We start from the raw sequence: 21,723 nt of genomic DNA on the forward strand, positions 1-21,723 counted from the left end.
GCTTCTAAATGTTGCATGTGACATTAAAAGAGAGGATAATCTTGTCAGATTTTTACCTTCACATTTAAAGGTGCTTCACATGCCTTCCTTCAATTTCCACACATTTTTGGTATCATCCTAGAGTTGCAATCCCTCCCAAAAATTTTGGGTTTTTATGGATTATCTCAGAAATGGTTTTTTTACTCAGTTTGGTGTCTACTACTTACCATATAAAAATACTGAATACTTTTAACATACTCATGAGACTGAATATGGTTTAATACTAATAAGAGATACTTTTTATGAAACTTTTTCTGAATGATTTTAATCTCTCATATATTAGGTAATGTGAAAGAGATATTACCCATTATATCAGTCAATACTTGTAGAATTTATTACAATTAAAGTTTCAAATACATAAAAATTCACAAATTAATTTTAATTTCTGAAATAAGTACTGAATTGCTAACTGCAGATATCAATTAGTTAATTGTTTTCTTAATGAATTTTGAATTATGAAATTATGTATTTATGATATACGTATTTACAACATGTTATATGCTTTGTAATAGATATTTGTAATAATTAAAATTAATTTTTTTTTTTTCTGTTAGCATATTTATTTTTATAAATCTTATTAATACCATTTATTATTAAAATATATATTTAATTTTGAATATTGTTATAAAATCATTTTGTAAATTTTCAGTTAACAAAAATCGAAGATTTTACAATTATAAAACCAATTAGTCGAGGAGCATTTGGGTAATTAATTATTTTAATATATATGTTACTTTACTGTATACATATATTTGTTAATATTTTAGATTTTGTGAAATATTTTTTTAAATATCAAAATAGAAAAGTGTTTCTTGGACGTAAAAATGAAAAAATCTACGCCATTAAAGTAATGAAAAAGTCTGAAATGATAAATAAAAATATGGTGAACCAAGGTATAATTATTAGTTTTTTTTTGAGTTATTTAAATTTTAATTTATTTAAATTATTTAACTTATAATTTTATTATAAATTTTCATTTTCAGTTTTAGCTGAACGTGATGCTCTTGCAATTAGCAGAAGTCCATATGTTGTGCATTTATTTTATTCACTTCAATCAAAACAGAATATATACTTGGTAAAATATATATTAAATTTATAAAACCAGCTATTATGATTGTATATATTTATTATAAAATTAAAATTCTTATTTTCCTAATATAAGATAATGGAATATATGATTGGTGGTGATGTGAAATCACTATTGAATATTTATGGCTATTTTGATGAAGATATGGCAATTTTTTATGCAGCAGAAGCAAATCTTGCATTAGAATATTTACATCAGCATGGAATTGTTCATAGGTAGTTATATGTAAAAATTTAAATATAAGAATATATATGAGTGTTTAATATATCACTTTTCCTAATAATTTGTTTTTATTATTAGGGATTTAAAACCAGATAACATGTTAATAAACAGTAATGGACACATTAAATTGACTGACTTTGGTCTATCGAAAGTTAACTTGAATAGACGTAAGTAATATATAGATAAAAGTTTAAATAAATGAGTTCTTAAGTCTTTTTTTAAAAAAAGGAAGGAAAATAAAAAATTTAACTACATATCATATGTTATTTGGTTATAATCCAATAACATTCTAAAATGATTCATTGAGTCATTAAGTAATATCTTATGTGCAATAACTTATTACTATTCTTTAAATTTTCAGTGAAATAGTTTACAGTAAAATTTGTTTCAGATTATCCAAAAATATTTTTTGGATAATCTGAAACAAATCTTTCTGTAAACTATTTTACTGAAAATTTAAAGAACAGTGTTTCAGGTTATCCAAAAATATTTTTTTCAGTATATTATTTATCATTATATTAATATGGGGTTTCTCAATATACCATAGTTGGATGAGCCTATTGTATTATGTCAGGATGATTGACTGGTGTCAATCATCCTGACATAATACAATAGGCTCATCCAAGTCAGTTTTTTGAGAAATGACAAACTTGGTTCACAAATGTGAACCAATTTTCCATGAGTAAGTATATAATTGTATAGCAAGGAGGAGATAGGAGACTAGCCTTTATTTTCTATTCTAATAACAAAATTTATTTTGAGTTAACACCACCATATATTCTGGGCATTTTGAGGTAAGTGTGACATCTACATATTTCTTTAAGAGGGAGAGGGAGAGAGCAACTAGATTTTTTTTCCTCTCTGGATTGACTGGAATCTTGAACTATAAGTGTTCAGATTAGCAAGGTCCTACTGTAAATACAATCAATTATTCCCAAACTGTCCATTATAATAAGTGAAGTAAAATGTTATATTTATCAGCAAACTATTAAATGAAAGAAATAACAGTTTTGGCTTCTTGTAGAGATGATATTCAGATTTACAATTGCTTGAATTTGAAAAAGAAATTTATCTTTTGATTTTTTTATTAAATTATTTTCTGATAAATACTGATGGAGTAACAGATTTAGAGGGCTGTCTGTGTCGTACTACAAACTTAACCCTTAAGAAGTAGGAAAGAAGGTCTAGAAAAGTGAGAAGAATTAGTGGGAAGAAGAAACAAAGGGAGATAGGAAAGTCGGAAAATAAGTGCAACTGGGGTCACCCCCATGGGGTCCCACGAGCGCCAGCATCGGGTTCTGTTTTTTAAAAGCAAAATAAAGGTTACAGTTTGCAACAAAATATACAATTGGTTTACATGAAAACAGATGAATGCAACAATTTCATGCATTTTGCATGATATAAATAGTTTGTTCTTGTTAACAGGATGACAATGGAGTACAAGACATGCTATTTGCATGCTAACAGTACAATTCTTTCATACCTGTGATACAATTATATAACAGGATTGAGTATATACACTATTTACAATGTCTTTGTGGTCAATCATAATACACTTGGAATTGTGAAGCCTTGCTACTTACAAGGCTGCAACAATAATAGCAAGTCTTCTGTCCTGAAGCCCTGTAGAGTCTAATATAAGTCGTAGTCGCTGTCCTCACTATCACTGCTAAAGATCTCACTCCTTTGTGAGTCCGATTCCTCCGGAGTGTCATTGTTGAGATCCGAATTAGTACCTTGAGTTTCCATGTTGTAGTGATAGTCAGGTAGCAGTGCTTTAGTTTTCCTGACAAAATTTTCTAGTTGTTCCCAGATTTCCTTTCTGTTAAATATTTCATTTGCTTGGGGTCTCCATCCAACTCCTTGTGTTATGCATTCTCTATATAATGGATATCTGAATTGGTCGTAGATGTTACAATCATAGATGTAGTGGTTTGCGTCCCCTTCGCTGACTCCATCACAATGGCACTTTCCATTATCTGTTTTTTTAATCCTGTGCAAATAGGCAGAGAATTTGCCGTGATTCGTTAATACTTGGGTGGTTTCGTGCCTTATCCTAAAATGCTTATTTTTTAACCTATCCTTTATGTATGGTATATAACTGAAGCAATGTCTTCCGGTGCTCGATTGGTTCCATTCGCTCTGCCATTTTTCTATTTCCCATTGTCTTAGGTGATGATTGAGTGCAGAGTTCGGTAGTCTTTTATACGTGATGTTTGTATTATGGTGACATGCCTTTTTTGCCAGGAGGTCTGCGGTCTCATTACCCTCCTTGCCTCTGTGTGCCGGGATCCAATTGAATTTTATAGTTCTGTTGTTTGCTACCTTTTGGGCTTCTTTAATCATTTCACTGCCCAGCATGGTGATGTTTCTGTTTTTCTTTAATGTATGCAGTGCCATTCTGCTGTCAANGCCGGGCCCACCTGCTAGTATATATATATCTGTACATAAGAATAAAAATAATTATACAGGTTGACCCAGACCCTCTGTACATCTCTTTTAAAATGAAGGAAAGTCAGTTTCATCAAAAATCTCAAAAGTTTCGATAAGTAAATCTGGTATTCTCTATCAAATAATGATACAGTGGAACTTCGGTATACGACCTTAATCCGTTCCTGATGTTTGGACTTATACCGAACCAATCTTTCCCATAAGAAATAATGTAAAAATGATTAATCTGTTCTCATGTAGAAAAAAAAATGGCTGGCTTTAAACACCTCACTTTCCTGGCTAGTTCCTGCTTGAATTTTCATGAGATCAGCATGTATCTTTTTAGCTTTCTCGCAAATAATTGCTTCTGATACGTTGTCTCTAGCACACTGTTTTTCAGTTATCCAAAGCAAAAGCAATTTCTCAACATGATCTAATGTCTTTGATCTCTGTTTAGAAATTGACTTAACCCCTTTCGCAATGTTAGCATATTTAATAATGTCTTTATCATATGTATCGTCATTCTCAGAATGCAGTATAAAACAGTTAAAATCTCGAACACGCATGCCACCTTCATATTTCTCAACAATCTCTTTTTTCAGTTCAATTGTGATTCTGGTCATTTTTTTTAGTTTTCTGTTGCTTTTCATTTGCCTTTTTGCAATTCATGATTAATAAAAATAATAAAATTTTACTTACAAATTAAAATCAGAAGAAACTTAACAAAACTATATTAACGGTGGCACCGCGAATGTCTAGTCTAATCTCATACACTGATATGCTACTTGTTCATAGATGGCGCATATAATTGAATTAAGTCGTATACCGAGGTACCACTGTATTTTCAACTTCCAGTATTGGATGGAATGGTTTATCAAGGCCAAAAGTCAAAGTTTTAAATGGAACATGGTATTTTTTATTTTAAATTTAAATTAAACTCAAAAAAATAAGATAGTTTTGTCTCAAATGTTTTTCTGAAAATTCCTACTGTACATTGACCATAAAATGATCTTGAAAGTGTGATGATCGCTTCTTGGCAAATTACAAGCCATTTCATTGCAATATTTTTCAGCTGGCTGAATATTCAGTATCAACAAATTCTATTTACAGTTTCATTTCAATTGAGTTTTCTTGTTCAGTTACATACCTATTAAGGTGTCATAGTGATCTGAAAAGTCATGTCGTATAAAGTTCTTTGAGCTTCATATTCTTTTTCAAGCAGAATAAATGTTTGCATTGGTGAGAACAATGCTCAGTTTGAACTTTTTGATTGAACAACAGTTAAAATCAGTTATGCCAGAAGAGTTTACATAAATAAAAATATTACTTAATGTTGTAACAATTTTTGTTAGTTCAATACCAATTACATATGATTATTATGTTAACATTTTTACTATGTTTGCCTAAATCAATAGCAGGTTAATAAAAATATTTTATACTGTATTTTCTTATTTTCATAGTATCATCTTGCTCTGTGATCACATTTTCAAGATCATTTTATGGTCAATGAAGGCATTTTCAGAAAAAATGTTTGAGACAAAATTGTTGTATTTTTTTCAAGTTTAATCCATATCTAAAATTTAAAAAAATACCATGTTCCATTTTAAAAAATTTGACTTTCAGCTTGGATAATCTATTTCCAGCTAGTACCAAAAGTTGAAAATATCACCATTTGATAGAGCATACCTGATTTACTTATCAAAATTTTTATAATTTTTTATGAAACTTGTTTCTCTTCATTTTAAAAGGGATGTATAGGTGGTCTAGATCATCCTGTATATTCTTATAATTAGTTTTATTGTTATTTTTGATATTATTCATAAAACTTTTTAAAATAATGAAATTTATTGTAAAGACCTCTGCAAGAGTAAACATAAATTTTGATTTCAAAAATTGCAGTTAATTGAATTATCTAATAAAAACTAAATAACATAAATTGTGCAACATAAGCTAATCCCAAGCATACATTAGCCAATGATGATAATGTGTAATAAGGCCACACTACTTTCAATGAGGAATTAACTATAATATTTTTTAGTATGTAATATATGGTTTATACATTCTGGGCAATAAGATCTATATATAACATCAAACAACTGTTGAATATCTTCAGCAAGTTATGGTAAGAACTTTATTACACATTAAGTGTTAAAGCCAAAGTAACACTTCTAATAAAATATTAATTTACACAGTATACTACCATGATAGAACCATTTTGTATAATATACAATAGTAGAACACTACTGTAGTATATCTTTATTTAGGCTGTATCATTTAAATCAATGATGTAAATCAGGGGTCACCAAACTTTTTTCACATTGGGCCAATAACTGAGAGAATGATGAGCATGGGCCGCATAACCATTTTGTTCAATACAGCACACTGAAAACAAAAAATAAAGACAACCAGCATATTTATTTACTAATACACAAACATGATTGCTGCAGTAAGCTCATAATCGCTTTTATTAGAAACTTCATTGAAGGTACAGTACTTACACAAAAAGTGTTATGATATCAAAAGTTGCAAAAAGTCACCAAATTTTTTATTTCACTGATTTTCCTAAAAATTATATGAGTGTCAGATGCAAAAATCAGATTGGACCACTTCTGGCATTTTTACTTACAATTACTACGTAAAAAAAAATTAAAGTAAGTTTTTCTACAATCTATGATATATCCATATAAATAATTATATTTTAGTTCATTTGTGGCAGTGTGGTGGAGGGCCAGATGAGCTGTCCTTGCAGGCCGAATCCATCCCATGGACCATAGTTTGGTGATCCCTGATGTAAATAAACAGTCAATGGTGCCATAGAGTCAGCTTCAAAATAATGAGTCCATTACACTGTTAGCATTGTTATATACTTTATCAAACACAACTTTTAGTTGTAGATATCTGTGGTGACCTGCTGGAGTTGTGGTTAGAAATGTACAGCAATTGATAGGAACATTATTCCACTTGTTTAGCATTGTTAGCAAAGGTTTACATTTTATACCTGATGTATAAAAGGATTGACTTAATCCCCGATTTTGGGAAAAAAATTTTTTTCAGGCTTAGAAAGTTGACAAAAGCCACAATTTATGGTATGTATGAATTTTTTTTAGTTTAATTGTAATTAGTTTATTTTCAGAATAATTCTCCTTCTGAAACTCGCCATTTATCTTTATCTGGTACTGCTTGGATGTCTTATGAATCAAATCTAAGTTCCAAAAAAATACATTCAAATACAAAATCTACACCAGAATACTGCAGTTCTTTTACAAAACGATTACAGCAAGTAAGAAGTGAATCATTAACTACAGATTCTAGCAATAATGCAAAAATAAATGAAAATGGTAAGAAAATGTTTTAAACATTTTCAAAATTGATAAAATTCAGAATTTCAGAATTTGAATCTTAGAATGTAATACTATTAATATATATATATAGTTTTCAATTAAAATTATAAAAAGTTTTATTACTATGTTGTCCCAGCATATAATCGTCAGACTGATCAATTCAAGTGATCTGTAATATAAGAAGGAGAAAGTTTTTCCTGCTGAAAGAGCTAATTGAGCTAATTTTATTACTATGAATATAAATCTTACAAATTCATAATTTAAAACAACTTGTAAATTTTTGAATTTTTTCCTATAAAAAATTTTAATCAATCACTACATAAAAATTAGCATAGAATATTAGCATAGAAAATTAGCATAGAATATTTTTTTACCTATTCTTTCCATATTACGGACACTAAGAAAACCCTTTTTTAGGTTCATTGTGAGTTCAGCCAGGTCCATAATGGAATGACTGAGTGTGAAGCATAAGGCCTGATATATTTGGGACAAGACCATCTTCCAAAAACTTCCTTGTCCAGACTCAATCCCTGATCTTCCAGAACAGTAGGCTCATGCCTTAACCACCTTGGGCCCTGGTTAATAAATTTTACAGGTCTCATTACATTTCTTATATAAACATAAAGTTCACAACTGGTATACAGGTATGCAGTGAGAAATTTCTTTGTGTGGGTCACCTAAATGGCAGCATAGGTAAATAAGCTACTATAAGAACATAATAGCTCATGACCACTAGCAATATATTGTGCAAGGAGCTGCCATATCTGAATGACTGCTCATTGCACAATAAGATGGTGATAGTGGTCAAGAGCTTGCATAACCATTGATGAAAACTATTGATACATATGATCAAGCTCAATGAAAAAGAAAAGGCTGAACAAGAACAAGTATTAAATTTTATTATTCCTTAACTTATGGTGTTCATGTGGACTAATATTTGCACCTTTGTTTCATCCAGTGGTCAACTGTTTGTAATTTTATTTTTTATACTATTTAAACTTAAATGGGGCAGGGAAGTGAAAGGCAGAAGAACATTAGTATGGGAAACACCACTCCTATGAGACTACATTCCTGGATATGATTAAAATAAAATTAAATATAGTATTTTATACAAAGTATAATATTCTTTGTTGGTTATCTTGGTATGATATATAATTCAAACTAATTTCAGGAAATATATTTCTCAGTTTATGACAGTGAGCCTATAGGAAATAGGATATGTCAATGATTATTTTCTAAAAATAAATTTGAAATCTGAAAACAGTTTTATGTAATGAAATCTTCTGAAATACATCCATGGATTTGTCATTATGGATATATGAAAATACACATAATAAAAGTTACCTATATTCATATGTGAAAATTCAATATAAATGCCTGGTGACCAAATGATGAGATGGTGAAAGTGTCAGCTTATTGTCATAAAAGACTAGAATTGAATCCCAGTTGTGAATTCTCAAAAATTTCATAGGCTATCTGGTCTGGATATATCTGGCCATTCCAGTATGGATCTGACCAAATCCAAAATAGGCATGAATAAGCTTATTTCCATTTGTAAAAATGGCTGGCAAAATTACAATTTAATAAAAGTAAAAATTACATTACAGATATTAATCATATCTTCACATTACATTACAGATACTAATTTGTAATGTAATTTTTACTTTATTAAATTGTAATTTTGCCAGCCCTTTTTACAAAGAAATATTATATTTTTAATTGTGTTGGGATTGTCATCTGTCGACATTTTAGACTGTTTTACATATTTGTGCAGAAGCATAGCCTCTAAATAAAGGTTCTCTCTGCAGTGGAAAATAGTTGTTTCTGGTGATTGGACATGGCAAGCTGTGAAGTAGTATCTGTAATGTAATTTCATGATTCATTTTTAAATTGTTATTTACAATAATTAATGAGCTGAAAATTTTTAATTTATCAAATATAAATTTAATGTTTAAACTAGAATTATTAAATTCACAATTGTCCACAAAATTATTATTGATGCTGATTGTTATTTGCAAATATTTTCTTCAATTTATATAAATTAACTTGGAAAAAGCATTTTTTCAGTTATACTTTTATTTGTTATTAATATTGCTATTACACTAAAATTTGTCATAATTTCTAAAAACAATCAGTTGATCATGAATTTAAAAGGACTCTTTAATTTTCATAATGACTTTTATTTCTTTTTTTAATTAGCATGATTTTAAAATTAAATGATGATTCAAGAGAGATTAACTGGAGAAACTATCTTTCTGTAATCTCTGGTAAATGTGTTTTAAATAAGTTCAAAACTTTTGAATGAAAAGAATTTAAAAAGTATTGAATAAATTTATAAATACAGTGGGTGATCGGTTAACGAACAAATCGGATAACGAACACTTTCGCGAAAGATTTTTATGATCGGACAACGAACACATGATTGGATAACGAACACTTCACTGAACAGACATAAAAAGAAGCGACGAAAATAGCAAATACCAACTGATTTTCCCTTGTTTTCAGGTAACTTTTTGGAGCGCGGGAGACCTCAACGTCGACACTCAACCTGATAATATACTGATTAGATAGTATCCCTCGAACTTTGAAATACTCCCTTGTAATTCCAACCTTTTATTTTTCTGACAAACAATTCTTTTATAGTATTCGCGAGACTGTCGGGCGGGCACTCATTAAGTTTTGTGTCGGTTTTTATTTTCNGGGTACGACTTATATACAGATGTATAAGTGCACCTGTCACTGTACAGATTTCCCACCTGATGATGAATCTCTATCAATTTCACACTTTTGCTAAACAAAAATCTTACAATACTTCACTGTTACTGCTTGCTGCATTTGTTTCAAATACAATTATTTTTCAAAAGTTGCATTTTAAATACAAGTAATTTGTGAAATTCTTAAAAATTATATCTCATATTTTTATCTTTTTAAATTCTAAATATAGCAAGTAGTACTAATAAAGAAAATGAAGGATCAGACAGTCAAATAGAATTGAGTAATGAAAAATCCTCTTCTCAATTAACATCTGATCCAATTGGAACAACACCCAGCAGGAAACTTCGAAAACGTAAATCTTCTAAAACGTTGCAAGATTTCCAAGCCAAGAGACATTATCATAAAAAGCAAAGTAATGATTCTTCTGATAAATATAAGAAACGAAAACGATGCAGTTCTTTCAGATCCTCTGATAAATGTGCCAAATATAAGACTGGGATTTCTGATGAATTTTCAGAATTAAGTGTAAAAAATTTCAATAAGAAAAGGAAATTAACAATGTGTGACTCTAGTCTAGAAATGGATTCTAGTGGAAATGTGTTCAGTCCTAACAATTATCGGAATAAAAGTAGTTCAGGAAAAATTGATAGCTTGTCTGGTATAATATCTTTGACTCCTAGATTTGATGATGTTACAGCCATATTGTCAGAAAACTGTTGTGCATTAAATACATCTACAGAAGATGAAATGGAAACAAAACAATGTCTGGCAAGTAATGATGAAATTAAAAAGATGACAAGATTTGCCGAACCTCTCAATTCAGAAATTAAAAATGAAATTTATGATGATAAAAGGAAGTCTTTTAATTCTGTAACTCCCACATTTACTAATAATTCTAACAGAAATTCTGTAAGTTTTCTTCTGTTTTTTAAAATTCTATCATCAATAAAAATTAAAATATTAAACTTTGATTTATAGATAACTAAAATGAATTTTACACCTAAGCTATCTGCTCCCACGCCTTATCGTACGCCAAAGAGTGTTCGGAGAGGCCGCCAACCAAGTAGCAACTATCGTATTTTTGGAACACCAGATTATCTATCACCAGAATTATTACTTCATCAAAATCACAGTAAGTAATTTAACAAAAACACACTCAAAGTAAAAATAATTTTGAATTCTTTTCTGTAGCAATGCTGTAAGGAATTAAAATTATAATTTCATTTATAGCATCTAAATGCAATAGCATTTATATAATTTTATTATGTTTATGAAACATTTTAATATTTTTATTATTTACCTCAAACACTATGAAAACTGATTAATTAGACTATTTCAAAGTTAATTAGAAACTTCTAGGAAACACAAAATGTTTCCTAGAAGTTTCTAATTAAATCTTTCAATTAATAATATTTAAATTCAATTAAAGTATTTAAATCCTTCAATTAATAATACCAAAGTTTCAATTTGAAACTTTGGTATTATTAATTGAAAGATTTAACCACTTTGATATCATTTAAACTAAAAACAGTTGCATAAAATTATACTTATGAATGAACAACATAAATTGTATTAGTAGGTTCATTCAATGGAAACCTGGAAATATTTTTAATAGTATTTATTACAGAACTTGAATATTTACATTATCATTGTTCAACATAGTCCCCTTCCAGTTCAATGCACTTGTGCCAGTGCTAGACAAGCACACAGATACTGTGGATAAATAATTATTTTGGGCAATGTGCAGTCAACATGCACCATCAGCTTAATCTCATCATAATCCTGGAACTTCTTTCCATTAAGCATATCCTTCAGTGGACCAAAGCTATAGAAATCAAAGAGTACAAGGTCCAGTCAGTATGGAGGGTGAGGAATACACTCAAGCTACATCTCCTCAATACAGTCGACCCCCCTATAAGATATAGATACATTCCAATTTATTAGGAATCCGATTTCTTACAAGTCGTTCCAATCACAGCCCGACACGTGTCAAGTTTACGGATTATGGCTGATTGAAAGGTTTTCTTCCATAAAATTAATCGATTCTACACTAATCCGACTCAACATTTCCAAATTATATATTTTTTCGTAGTTTTATAGGAATCGTAATTATAGGGACCGTAATTATAGGGGGGTCGACTGTACTCAAGATTGTTGCAATAGTTGTATATGGCTATGCATTGTCATATTGGATACACACTCCTGCACTGTTTGTGGTAAATAGCTAGCCTCAGATGTTCTCTCAGATGGTTTGAGTTAGTGGCACTGGTCACAGTACTTCCTCTGGATGTAAGTGCTCTAAGATCATCAGCTCTTGTGTTTTCAGAATAGTCAACATGACCCTACCTGCAGAAAGCAGATACCTACGATTGCTGACCTGGAACTTCTTCAGTTTTAGGATGAGGTATGGTATCCAATACTAATGTCCATTCTTTGTCACTTTCATTCTGGCTTTAGAAGTGTATCCAGCTCTTAGTCCAGTAATGATATGCTGCAGAAATGCTTCACCATCCACCTCATACCAGCATAAAAGCTTCTGGTAAGCTTTGACACATCTTTCTTTAATTTCAGCTGTCAATTGCTTGGACATCCATCTTGCATACACTGTTGTGAACTTAGGTGTCATGGATGATGTGATAGGCTGATCCAACACTAATGTCCTATAGTTATGTCACATTTTGGACTGAGGCAATTTTTCCTTATTGTAATCATAGCTGAAATGTCTTCTATGACTGCAGTGAATACTGGTCCCAGGTAAAAAGAATTTCTCCACCCTTGTGACACATTTATTGAACTTCTCAGTCCATTTATACACTTGGGTACGACTTATATACAGATGTATAAGTGCACCTGTCACTGTACAGATTTCCCACCTGATGATGAATCTCTATCAATTTCACACTTTTGCTAAACAAAAATCTTACAATACTTCACTGTTACTGCTTGCTGCATTTGTTTCAAAAGCATTACCATCTTATTGAATTGTTTCCCAGGTTCACATGTGCTGCAAGTGTACCAACACCCTCTATTAGTAGCTCAAAGTCACTGTGTACTCTTACCAAAACAAAATGATATTGGTAATTAATGGAATTTTTAATACAACTTTTGCAGGTTTCCATTTAATACACATTGTAATTAGCATTATTTGTTTTTGGGGATTTTAAGTAAGTAATGTATGTTGGTGCTGAAACTTAGACTACCTAAGTTTCATAAATTAAACATTTAATGAATACTTTTACTTCATCAGACTGGTTAAACAAGAACAACATAATTTGGCTACATGGAGCAGATTTAGAATTTAAAAATATTGGATTTATACATAGATGTATATGTAGTAATGAGTATTATAAGGTTGGTATTAAATATAAAAATACAATGGAACTAGGTTAATAAGGTCACACATTAGAGGTTTTATTTCAAAAATCCTAATTTTTCCCCCATGAGGAATGTGTAAATTTTTCCTTCCTCTACAAAAAGTTCCTGTTTAAGAATTTCCCACTTAAATATATATAAATCCTTGTCCACAAATGAAAAAGGACTTGATTAAAAGTTTTTCAACTGAATCCTGTCAAAATTTTTATATATTTAATTGTATATGAAAAAAGAAAACTATTTCATTAGGAAATGCACAAAATGTTCTCATTTTGTGTGCAACTTTGAGCTACTCTGAACATATATTTTACGTTTTCTTACACACTTATCAGGCAACAAGGTTTGCAAACAAACAATATTAACTGCTATCAATATATGGGTTTGATTTGTTTTGAGAGAATACAGCAATGAAACTCATGGGCAGTGGTGATATTCAAAATATTTAACAAACGGTTCGCNTTAATAATGTTAATATTTTGTTATAAAATATTATTTCGTTTGGGTGAGAAAAATAACGTTTTAGAGTGGGAAAATTAGATAACAGATGCTACTTCCTTCTAGGGAAGTTAGTACATCCTCTGTTTTTATCTGCGAAAAACCTCGCTTTGATGGGAAATGTTTACCCCTCACATATTCCCCTTTCGTCCGTTCCCACGGAAGAATCTTGCATGATGATTGGTCGCCAATCATCAGATATAGCGGAAATTTATCAGAATTCAGGGAGTTTGTCGACAGACATAGAAGAGTCAGGACTCCATACATATTTGCTCTTAAAGGCCAACGCCTATACTATGAGCCATACAATATACGAAGGATTGAGTCTAGAAATACACCCAGTTAAGTTGATCTCTCCAGAAGAAAGAAGACAGAGAATTCGAGGAATGAACAAATACTTCATATACAGAGCCGAAGTTTAAAGACAACGATCAGGTTGTATGTCCTTAAATGATTTTGTGAGCTCTCTCTCTCGATCGCGTATCGGTTAGATATAAGTCCATATATCTCTCGACATATAGATTGTAATTTGTAGTCATTGTCTCTTACTACCATATTATTTGTACTATTTTTATTGATTTATGTTTTAATTAAATTTATTCTGGTTTATTTTATAAAGTAATGTCTCTCAATTATTATCGGAATAGGATTGCCCCACGCGTGTTTATCCGCGTGTAAAACAACCGATAAACTGGTGTCGGGACCCTGATGTAAAGGTGATATCGCCATCACCGACCTCCACCTTAAAATTTGGCTTAAGTAAAGACCCTCCGCCACTCGTTTCTCTACGTTCAGGAAAGGCCGTTCTTGTAGATGACAGAGAACTAGTCTTGCCGACTAGCTGCCTAGTAAGTGATACAGGCGTAACAACCTACCCTGTACCCCAGGCTGATCTCACAACAGCAACATTCACTGAACTGTTGTTGAGGAGACAAGACACTTTTGGTAGCTCTTTGGTTCATCTGGGCAATTAGTTGTCAATGGTCACATGTCTATTTGCCCAAACACATCTCTGCAGCCATCGTTCACCCCTGTCGTCTATGGCCCATACATTTGCCACATCGCTGATTTTGGATAGTGCCATTTTGCCACGCACGGTATATTTTTACCACGGCGGCAAGCAAACAGTTTACAAAATTAGCTGTTTTGGAAATGCTTCCATCCTTGGCCCGGAAGCTGATGATCATACCCTTTTGGACATCGGATAAATCGCATCATATATCCATTACGCCAATGATTGCAATGTGTTTCGCTTACCTCATATACCCTCCACCACAATGTGTTCCTACCTGCCACCTGTGATTAGTCATTTCATGTTGATGTCGACAGTAAGGGGTGGTCGGGTGGTCACATTAATGTGACTAGACTGTGTAATTTCAACTAAATAAAATAAGAAAATTAGATTTTTTACAGTTTTTCAGATCTTGAAAGAAAAATAAACTTTCAAAGCCTCAATATTGTTCAAAGTCTATAAGTCAAAAACAATATAACAAGAAAAATTTTCTCATGTTCACTTTGAAAGCATTTCACATTCATAAATTTTACCATTTTATTTGCTGAAAAAGTTTTGGTAATAAACTATATTTTAGGAAGTTTATTTGTTCTGATTTTAATTAGATTGAGTGAGTTTTTTGGGAAAAATGTTCCATATCATTCATTGCAGTGATTCTATGTTAGTCATCTAGATACCAGCACTTGCACACTTGGTATTCATTACTTGTTGTAAATAACATGTATTAAGTAGATAGTAAGAAATTTATACTGATATTCAATTACTGAAACTGATATTTGGAATTTCTACTTAATAGAAGTTTAGCATCACTCCAGTCAAATTGATGGCTTTTAAAGAGTTTCTTTTGGCATTTCAATAGATACTGTTACTGATCAGGAAAAAGAAAACAAAAGCTTAACTTTGTTGTAATAATTTTTCAAGTTAATCAGAAAGAAAAATTCTTCATAGATTAAGAAGTAAAATAAATGCAATAATTACCTTTTTATTTCCTGTTCTCTGCTCAACATTTATTTCAATCTGGTTTAATTTACCTTTCTTGAAAATTGGTGGCTGTCCTGGGAAGATTATTTCATGGGCTTGTTGCATTTTATTTAGACACCTAGTTTAAATAATATATAAATTCCATTAAACATTTATTTTTATTTTAGAACATTAAATATATACATTATATATGTAAGTATCATGCTTTATGGTTTTATTTAAAACCATTCTTGAAGTAAATTCTTATTTCTCAAGCTTACAACTTATACTGTAATAATTTTGGAAGTTCATATAAATTAATGTCTTCAAGAACTCATGTTTTTGATAGAGTTCTAATTATAACCATAGATTTTAACTAAACAAATATTTAATTGTTTTAGATTTTTTGAAATCAGTAACTTTAAATAAAAGTTTTTGCTAATGCATTAAACTATCACAAAAATCTGTTTTCAGTATAAAAATAGATGCATTGCATTAGATTTTACAATGAATACAAAAACTACTCTGTAATACCAATATAGAGGCCACCTATCCACCAGTGTACAGACATTGCTTACATGAGCTCTATTTTTAGTTATTCACTGGAGTGTTATAAATCACTAGATTCATCTCAGTGAGTACTTTCATTTAATATATGACACATTTGGTTCTGTTTGTTTTTCCAGCCTTTATTGCTCTGGAATTCCACGGAATTCTGTTGGACTTTTCCAGCAGTCGGAGTATTTCATGGTGTTGATTAATGTCTTGCTTTGTAAGGTGTATTATACCACATTGGTCTTTCTTGACAACTGTCAGTTTTCGTGTTCTTTAACATTTATTTTGGTCATCTTTCAGGCTGTTTTGCAGGAATCTCAGATCTTTGGTCCATTCTCACTTTTATCACATTTTATAAGATATTATCACCATGTGTGGGCTCAATCCTATTATTATATCATCGCTAGTTAAAAAGTTATTACAATTTCAAATCCTTGGCCATATAAAGGCCATTGTCAATAACTCCAACAGGCAGAAGGTCTAGCTGATCCTAACCTGGGTCATTTTCCATCTGGCACACTATTTTCATATCATACTGAACAATTTGGAGTGTTTCTGACTGACTTCAAGTTTTATTCAGCCTTGGGTCTCTTACACCATGTTATTCTATTTGTTTATTTTGTGTTACTTGTGTCCTCACTCTCATTTGGACATGATGTCACTGAGCAACAATGATGCTTCTGTAAATGTAAATTTGCTGAAGAAGACCTGATCTCTTTAATCAACAATTATTTAGAAATGACCTTAAAGACCTCTCCAACCAGGGGACAATCGAAACCTGCAGCAACTATTCCAAGGTGTTAAGAAGGCCCTGCCCACCAAGCAAGACAACAAAATTAATAACTGAAAAATCAGAAAAACTTGAAAGAATTGAAAACCCTAAAAATGTTGGCCACAATATAATATTATCTGCTAATGTCACCCCAGACTAATCCACACTGATACCCAAGGAACTAATGGAATTAATACAAAACTGCATTGTTCCAAAACAGCTGGATCTGAGTATTAACATATTAGGCCCCTGCCAAATGGGGAACATCTGCATCCAGGTTCCAAAAGAAAGACACAGAAACTCTAAAAAAGGCATGGGCCTAATATGTTCTAAAATATAACCTAAAAGGCATAAAAATTCTGAAATTTCCCAGAAAATAAATGTAACAGACAGAAATAAAAAACTACCAAAGATCATCTTATTGAATGTACCAAATAGTACAAGCAATGGGGAGCTCCTCAGCACTATGCATCAACAGAATCTGATAGTCCAGGATCACATTTTGTCTGCTGACTTCCAAAATAGCTGTAAAGTCAGTCACAGCATAACTTCAAAGAGAAGCTCCTAATCCAGACATGTCTTAAATGGTTCTCCAAAATCAGAAATCTCATCATGAAAACAGGAAGAATCTTTATTGAATGGTGTCAACCTCTATGGATGATTACATATCTATAGTCAGATGCTTCCATTGTTTAGGATTCAATCACAATTCCCATGATTGTACAGAGATACAAAAGTGTAGCTAATGTGCTAGGAACCACAAATTCAGAATGCCCTCCCTAATCTTGGAAAAGTCCCAAAGTGCACTAATTGTGCAAAATATAATAAAACAGCTCTGGAGAGCAGGAAACTGTCAGAAGTGTTGGGGTCAGTTTTCAAAGATACATAAAAGACAGAAAACCATTCAAATTCAGACCATGCAATATGAATAAATTGGCATTCTTATTTCCTTCTCTGTTCACATTCAACTCCTCTAATGACCCCAACTTGATGCACTATTCAGATCATCTCCTAAAGCAATGGTCGGCAGCGGTGGTCTGTGAGAAAATTTGGGTGGTTCGTGGAGAAATTTGAACATTGATCAACTGAAGGTTACACGAAGTATTACAAAAGAAATGCAAAATGCTTAGTTGCTTTTTTCACTCATTGGGGTTTTTATTCAAATCTAAAACCAAAAATGAAGTGACTGTTATCAATAAATAATGAACAATAAACAATATTGTGAGTGCGATTGTCATTGTTCATGGAAAAGCGCGAAGAATCCATAAACTTGTTTCAAACAAGCAGCAATGAACTTTAGGCTTGCATTAATTTGTTATAATTAAACATGTGAGTTTCATATTAATATAGTAAAATTGAACTTTTATGATCATTATTCTACAATTTTGTATTGTTTAAAAAAATTCATGATAATGGTCTGCAGGATTCAAAATTGTGACTTTAGTGGTTCGTGAGGTGAGAAAGGTTGATAACCACTGCCCTAAAGGACAGTGGTTATCAACCTTTCACTCAACATTCTCCAAATCAATCTACAACACAGTAAAGCTGCATCAATTGATTCTCTCCAGACCATTTGGCAATATGATGCTGGCATTCTTGCTTTTCAAGAACCATATCCATAGGTTGCTATGTTAGGCCAAGTGAAAATTCTTAACTATATTGATAACAACAATCCCATCTGTACAGGCTTCTTGGTGAATACAAATCTAAAGGCCCAACTCCTCACCTACTTTGCAACACTTCACTATCATCAGTGATGAACTCAACTCACAACAGCTCTGTATCATCAATGTCTACTTGCCCCTCCAAGGATACTGCACTTTGCACTGAACTCCAAACTCTAAAGGACGCACTACTACTGATACCTTTGGACACCAAATCACCCTATTTGGCATAGCCCTACCAAAGATTCTAGAGGATATGCAGTTGGTAAATTTATCTTGGAACTTGGACTTCCAATCTTAAACAGTAGTACTTTACCTACTTTCTCCACTGATGAAGGAGAAAACTGGATTGACCTCTTCTTGGGTTATCAGTTTCTCACCAAGTATAATATTGACTGTCAGACCCTAAATCAAACAAACAGTCACCAGTGACCATAATTATATTTTGATGAAAATCTGCATCCCCTTCCCTGACTCACACATCAACAACAACAACTGGCTGCTCTTCAAAGGACTCAAGAAACTCTGGGATCCTACAGACTTAGCTAACTTCCACACTGAGGACTCTTTTGACTACACTGGCCTCAATCTGCAGGAGGCTCTGCATAAGGCCTACCATCTCTCTACTATGGTCAGGGCAGACAAAATCTCAAACTCTCTGATGGAATAGGAACCTGGAGGACAGGAGAAGTGTTTGCAAATTAAATTTCATGAAAAACAGACCAAATATTTAAACTCAACACCCTCAAAAACCACTTAAACCATATTTTATGTAGTCTGGTAACCTCGTATTTTGGATTTTCCTATTTGAATGACACTTTACCACTGGTCCAATAGAAAGAAGGGACTGTTGCTGAAGGGGTTGAAGTAATTCTAGAAAAGTACTCATTGACCTTCTCCTTGAAGAGAACCACTACTAATTAATACTGGTCTACTATTAATATTTCAAAAGTGATCTGTGTTAAACAGGTTGTGATGGTTCTGCATGTGATAGAGTTGCTAACCTTAATGTCTGAAAGTCTTCATATGACTTGTTTAAATTTAAAAAAATCTTGTAAAACTGTGAATTGCTTTTATGTTATACCTATGCAAAAACACTATCTCACCGAAAATTATTTATTCACCATAATGAACATTTTCATCCTTTAACTAATTTTTTTTAATCTATTTTATTATTAAATTGTATATATATATTTTTATTTTTTTNGTAAACGTTAGTGAACGGGAATTATTAACAATAATTAAAATATATTTTTTAAAAGAAACAAAACCACTGAGAAATGTTACATGTGTTTAACAAGGTTCGGAAAACTTTGAAAATGTTAACAACGGGTTCAGCCGGACCTGTGCGAACCCGCTGAATATCACCACTGCTCATGGGTAATGTGCCAAAGGGAGGGCTTTCATAGAAACTGACCCTATTTAGGTGTTAGAAAAACCAGAAAACTCCACTTGGCAGCTTATTGGTGAGGCATGAATCTGTACTACTATCTATAAAGAAATAATTCCAAATATCTCAAATTTGCACTGATGGCATTCTACAAACTTTATTATATATACTTCTACAGTTTCTGCTAAGAATAAATTGTATGGAATGGAAGGTGTATGCATTATTTTCACATTCTTCCAATCAGGCATAATGCCTTCAGTGTTTCTTATTTAGGTAACAAAGTTAAAAATTCCTTATCTAAATTTGGAACATAAATTCGTTATTGATACATATATCCTTATTGCTAGAAATCTCCTTCCTTTGCATTCAGAAACAAAATTTGTATCTGTATCTATATCACTATCATTAATGGGACATTCTATGTATTGTTTAACTAAAACATTACTTTCCAATCAGCTAAGATTACCTGTTTATTCATCCCCATTCTTATGAAGGCTCCTTTCTAATGATAGGGCTATATGGAAAAATCTGGTGTGTACAGTATACCTCTCAGCAATATTATTCCATATTTTACATTGTAACCACCCATGTACACACCTCTCCTTTTAATGCTCTCTGGTATGTTAAGCATTGCATTAGTCATATTTAAATCTGTTCTATGTAATCATGTTTTTTTGAATGTTCTGAAGAAGCTTAAATGTAACAAGCAACAATTAAATGTTTTATTTTGAATTTGTGTATTGTTGGTCATGTAAACTAATTTGAAATATTTGCAAATATATATTTTATTTTAAAATCATTTTGTAGACATTTGCTTGCAAAATAATGACCCAGAAAAATTTTGTCTATATGAAAGCAATTTTATTGATACAGGAAATTTTATTATGCTTAACTTCTTATTAGATCGAGTTTTCTTTTAGGTTTTCCTGTCGACTTGTGGGCTTTAGGAGTCTGCCTATTTGAATTTCTGACAGGAATTCCTCCATTTAATGATGAAACACCAGAAGCAGTATTTAAGAATATTCTTAATAGGGGTAATTTTATTCATTATTACATTTTTATAAAAAGTGTACACTTCTTATAAATTTAATGTGCAACAGATATTCCATGGCCAGAAGGAGACGAAGAACTATCTTCAAAAGCCAGATCTGCTATAGAACTACTACTGACAGTTGATCAGAAAATTCGTCCAACTGCAAAAGGTATATTTCTAAAACAAAAATTTATTTTTGATAGAATTTTATAGTACTTACTTATTTTTTAGATGTAAAAAATATAGAATTGTTTCGGACAACAGATTGGGAGAATTTGTTATTAAAAGAAGCACCTTTTATACCCATACCAGATGATGAGACAGATACAACATATTTTGAAGGTAAGATTAATAATTTACACATTTCACATACTTGAAGTATTTATAAATATCATTTTCCATTCCAGCTAGGAATCACAACCAAAACTTAAAAGTGTCAAATTTTGAATTATAGGAGTTGAGATATTTTTGCAATTATTTAGAAAGAAAAACAAGAAAAAAAAATCTTTATTTATACAAGTTTTATTTGCTGTCATATACATAAAAATTATTTCTTTTTTCCTTGCATGTCATAACCTTTCACATACTTCTTTGGAATTTTGTATTTATCTGCAAAGACAACTATAGTTTAGAATC

The 21,723-nt window shown here is 31.5% G+C and overlaps 2 protein-coding genes across 2 annotated transcripts in view; one reads left to right on the top strand and one right to left on the bottom strand.

Moving 5' to 3' along the window:
* Positions 1–850: 850 nt before the first annotated feature.
* LOC111622816 (serine/threonine-protein kinase greatwall-like) lies at positions 851–21,630 on the top strand (the record flags this gene model as incomplete). Its single annotated transcript, XM_023365237.1, has 11 exons — positions 851–932; positions 1,023–1,114; positions 1,202–1,341; positions 1,427–1,515; positions 6,901–7,116; positions 10,064–10,743; positions 10,813–10,966; positions 20,975–21,088; positions 21,155–21,256; positions 21,319–21,429; positions 21,495–21,630. Coding segments are annotated over 11 exons (1,827 nt in total), but the record flags the coding sequence as incomplete, so codon positions are not given.
* LOC111622817 (eukaryotic translation initiation factor 2D-like) overlaps positions 21,603–21,723 on the bottom strand; it is a 45,530-nt gene continuing 45,409 nt past the window's right edge. Inside the window, exon 6 of the mRNA XM_023365238.1 lies at positions 21,603–21,696. Coding sequence (XP_023221006.1) covers positions 21,635–21,696 — 62 coding nt within the window. The 3' untranslated portion in view covers positions 21,603–21,634. The remainder of the gene's footprint in view (positions 21,697–21,723) is intronic.

Source organism: Centruroides sculpturatus, unplaced genomic scaffold (assembly GCF_000671375.1).
Source record: "Centruroides sculpturatus isolate CEXI.00-Female unplaced genomic scaffold, Cexi_2.0 scaffold332, whole genome shotgun sequence".
NCBI lineage: Eukaryota > Metazoa > Arthropoda > Arachnida > Scorpiones > Buthidae > Centruroides > Centruroides sculpturatus.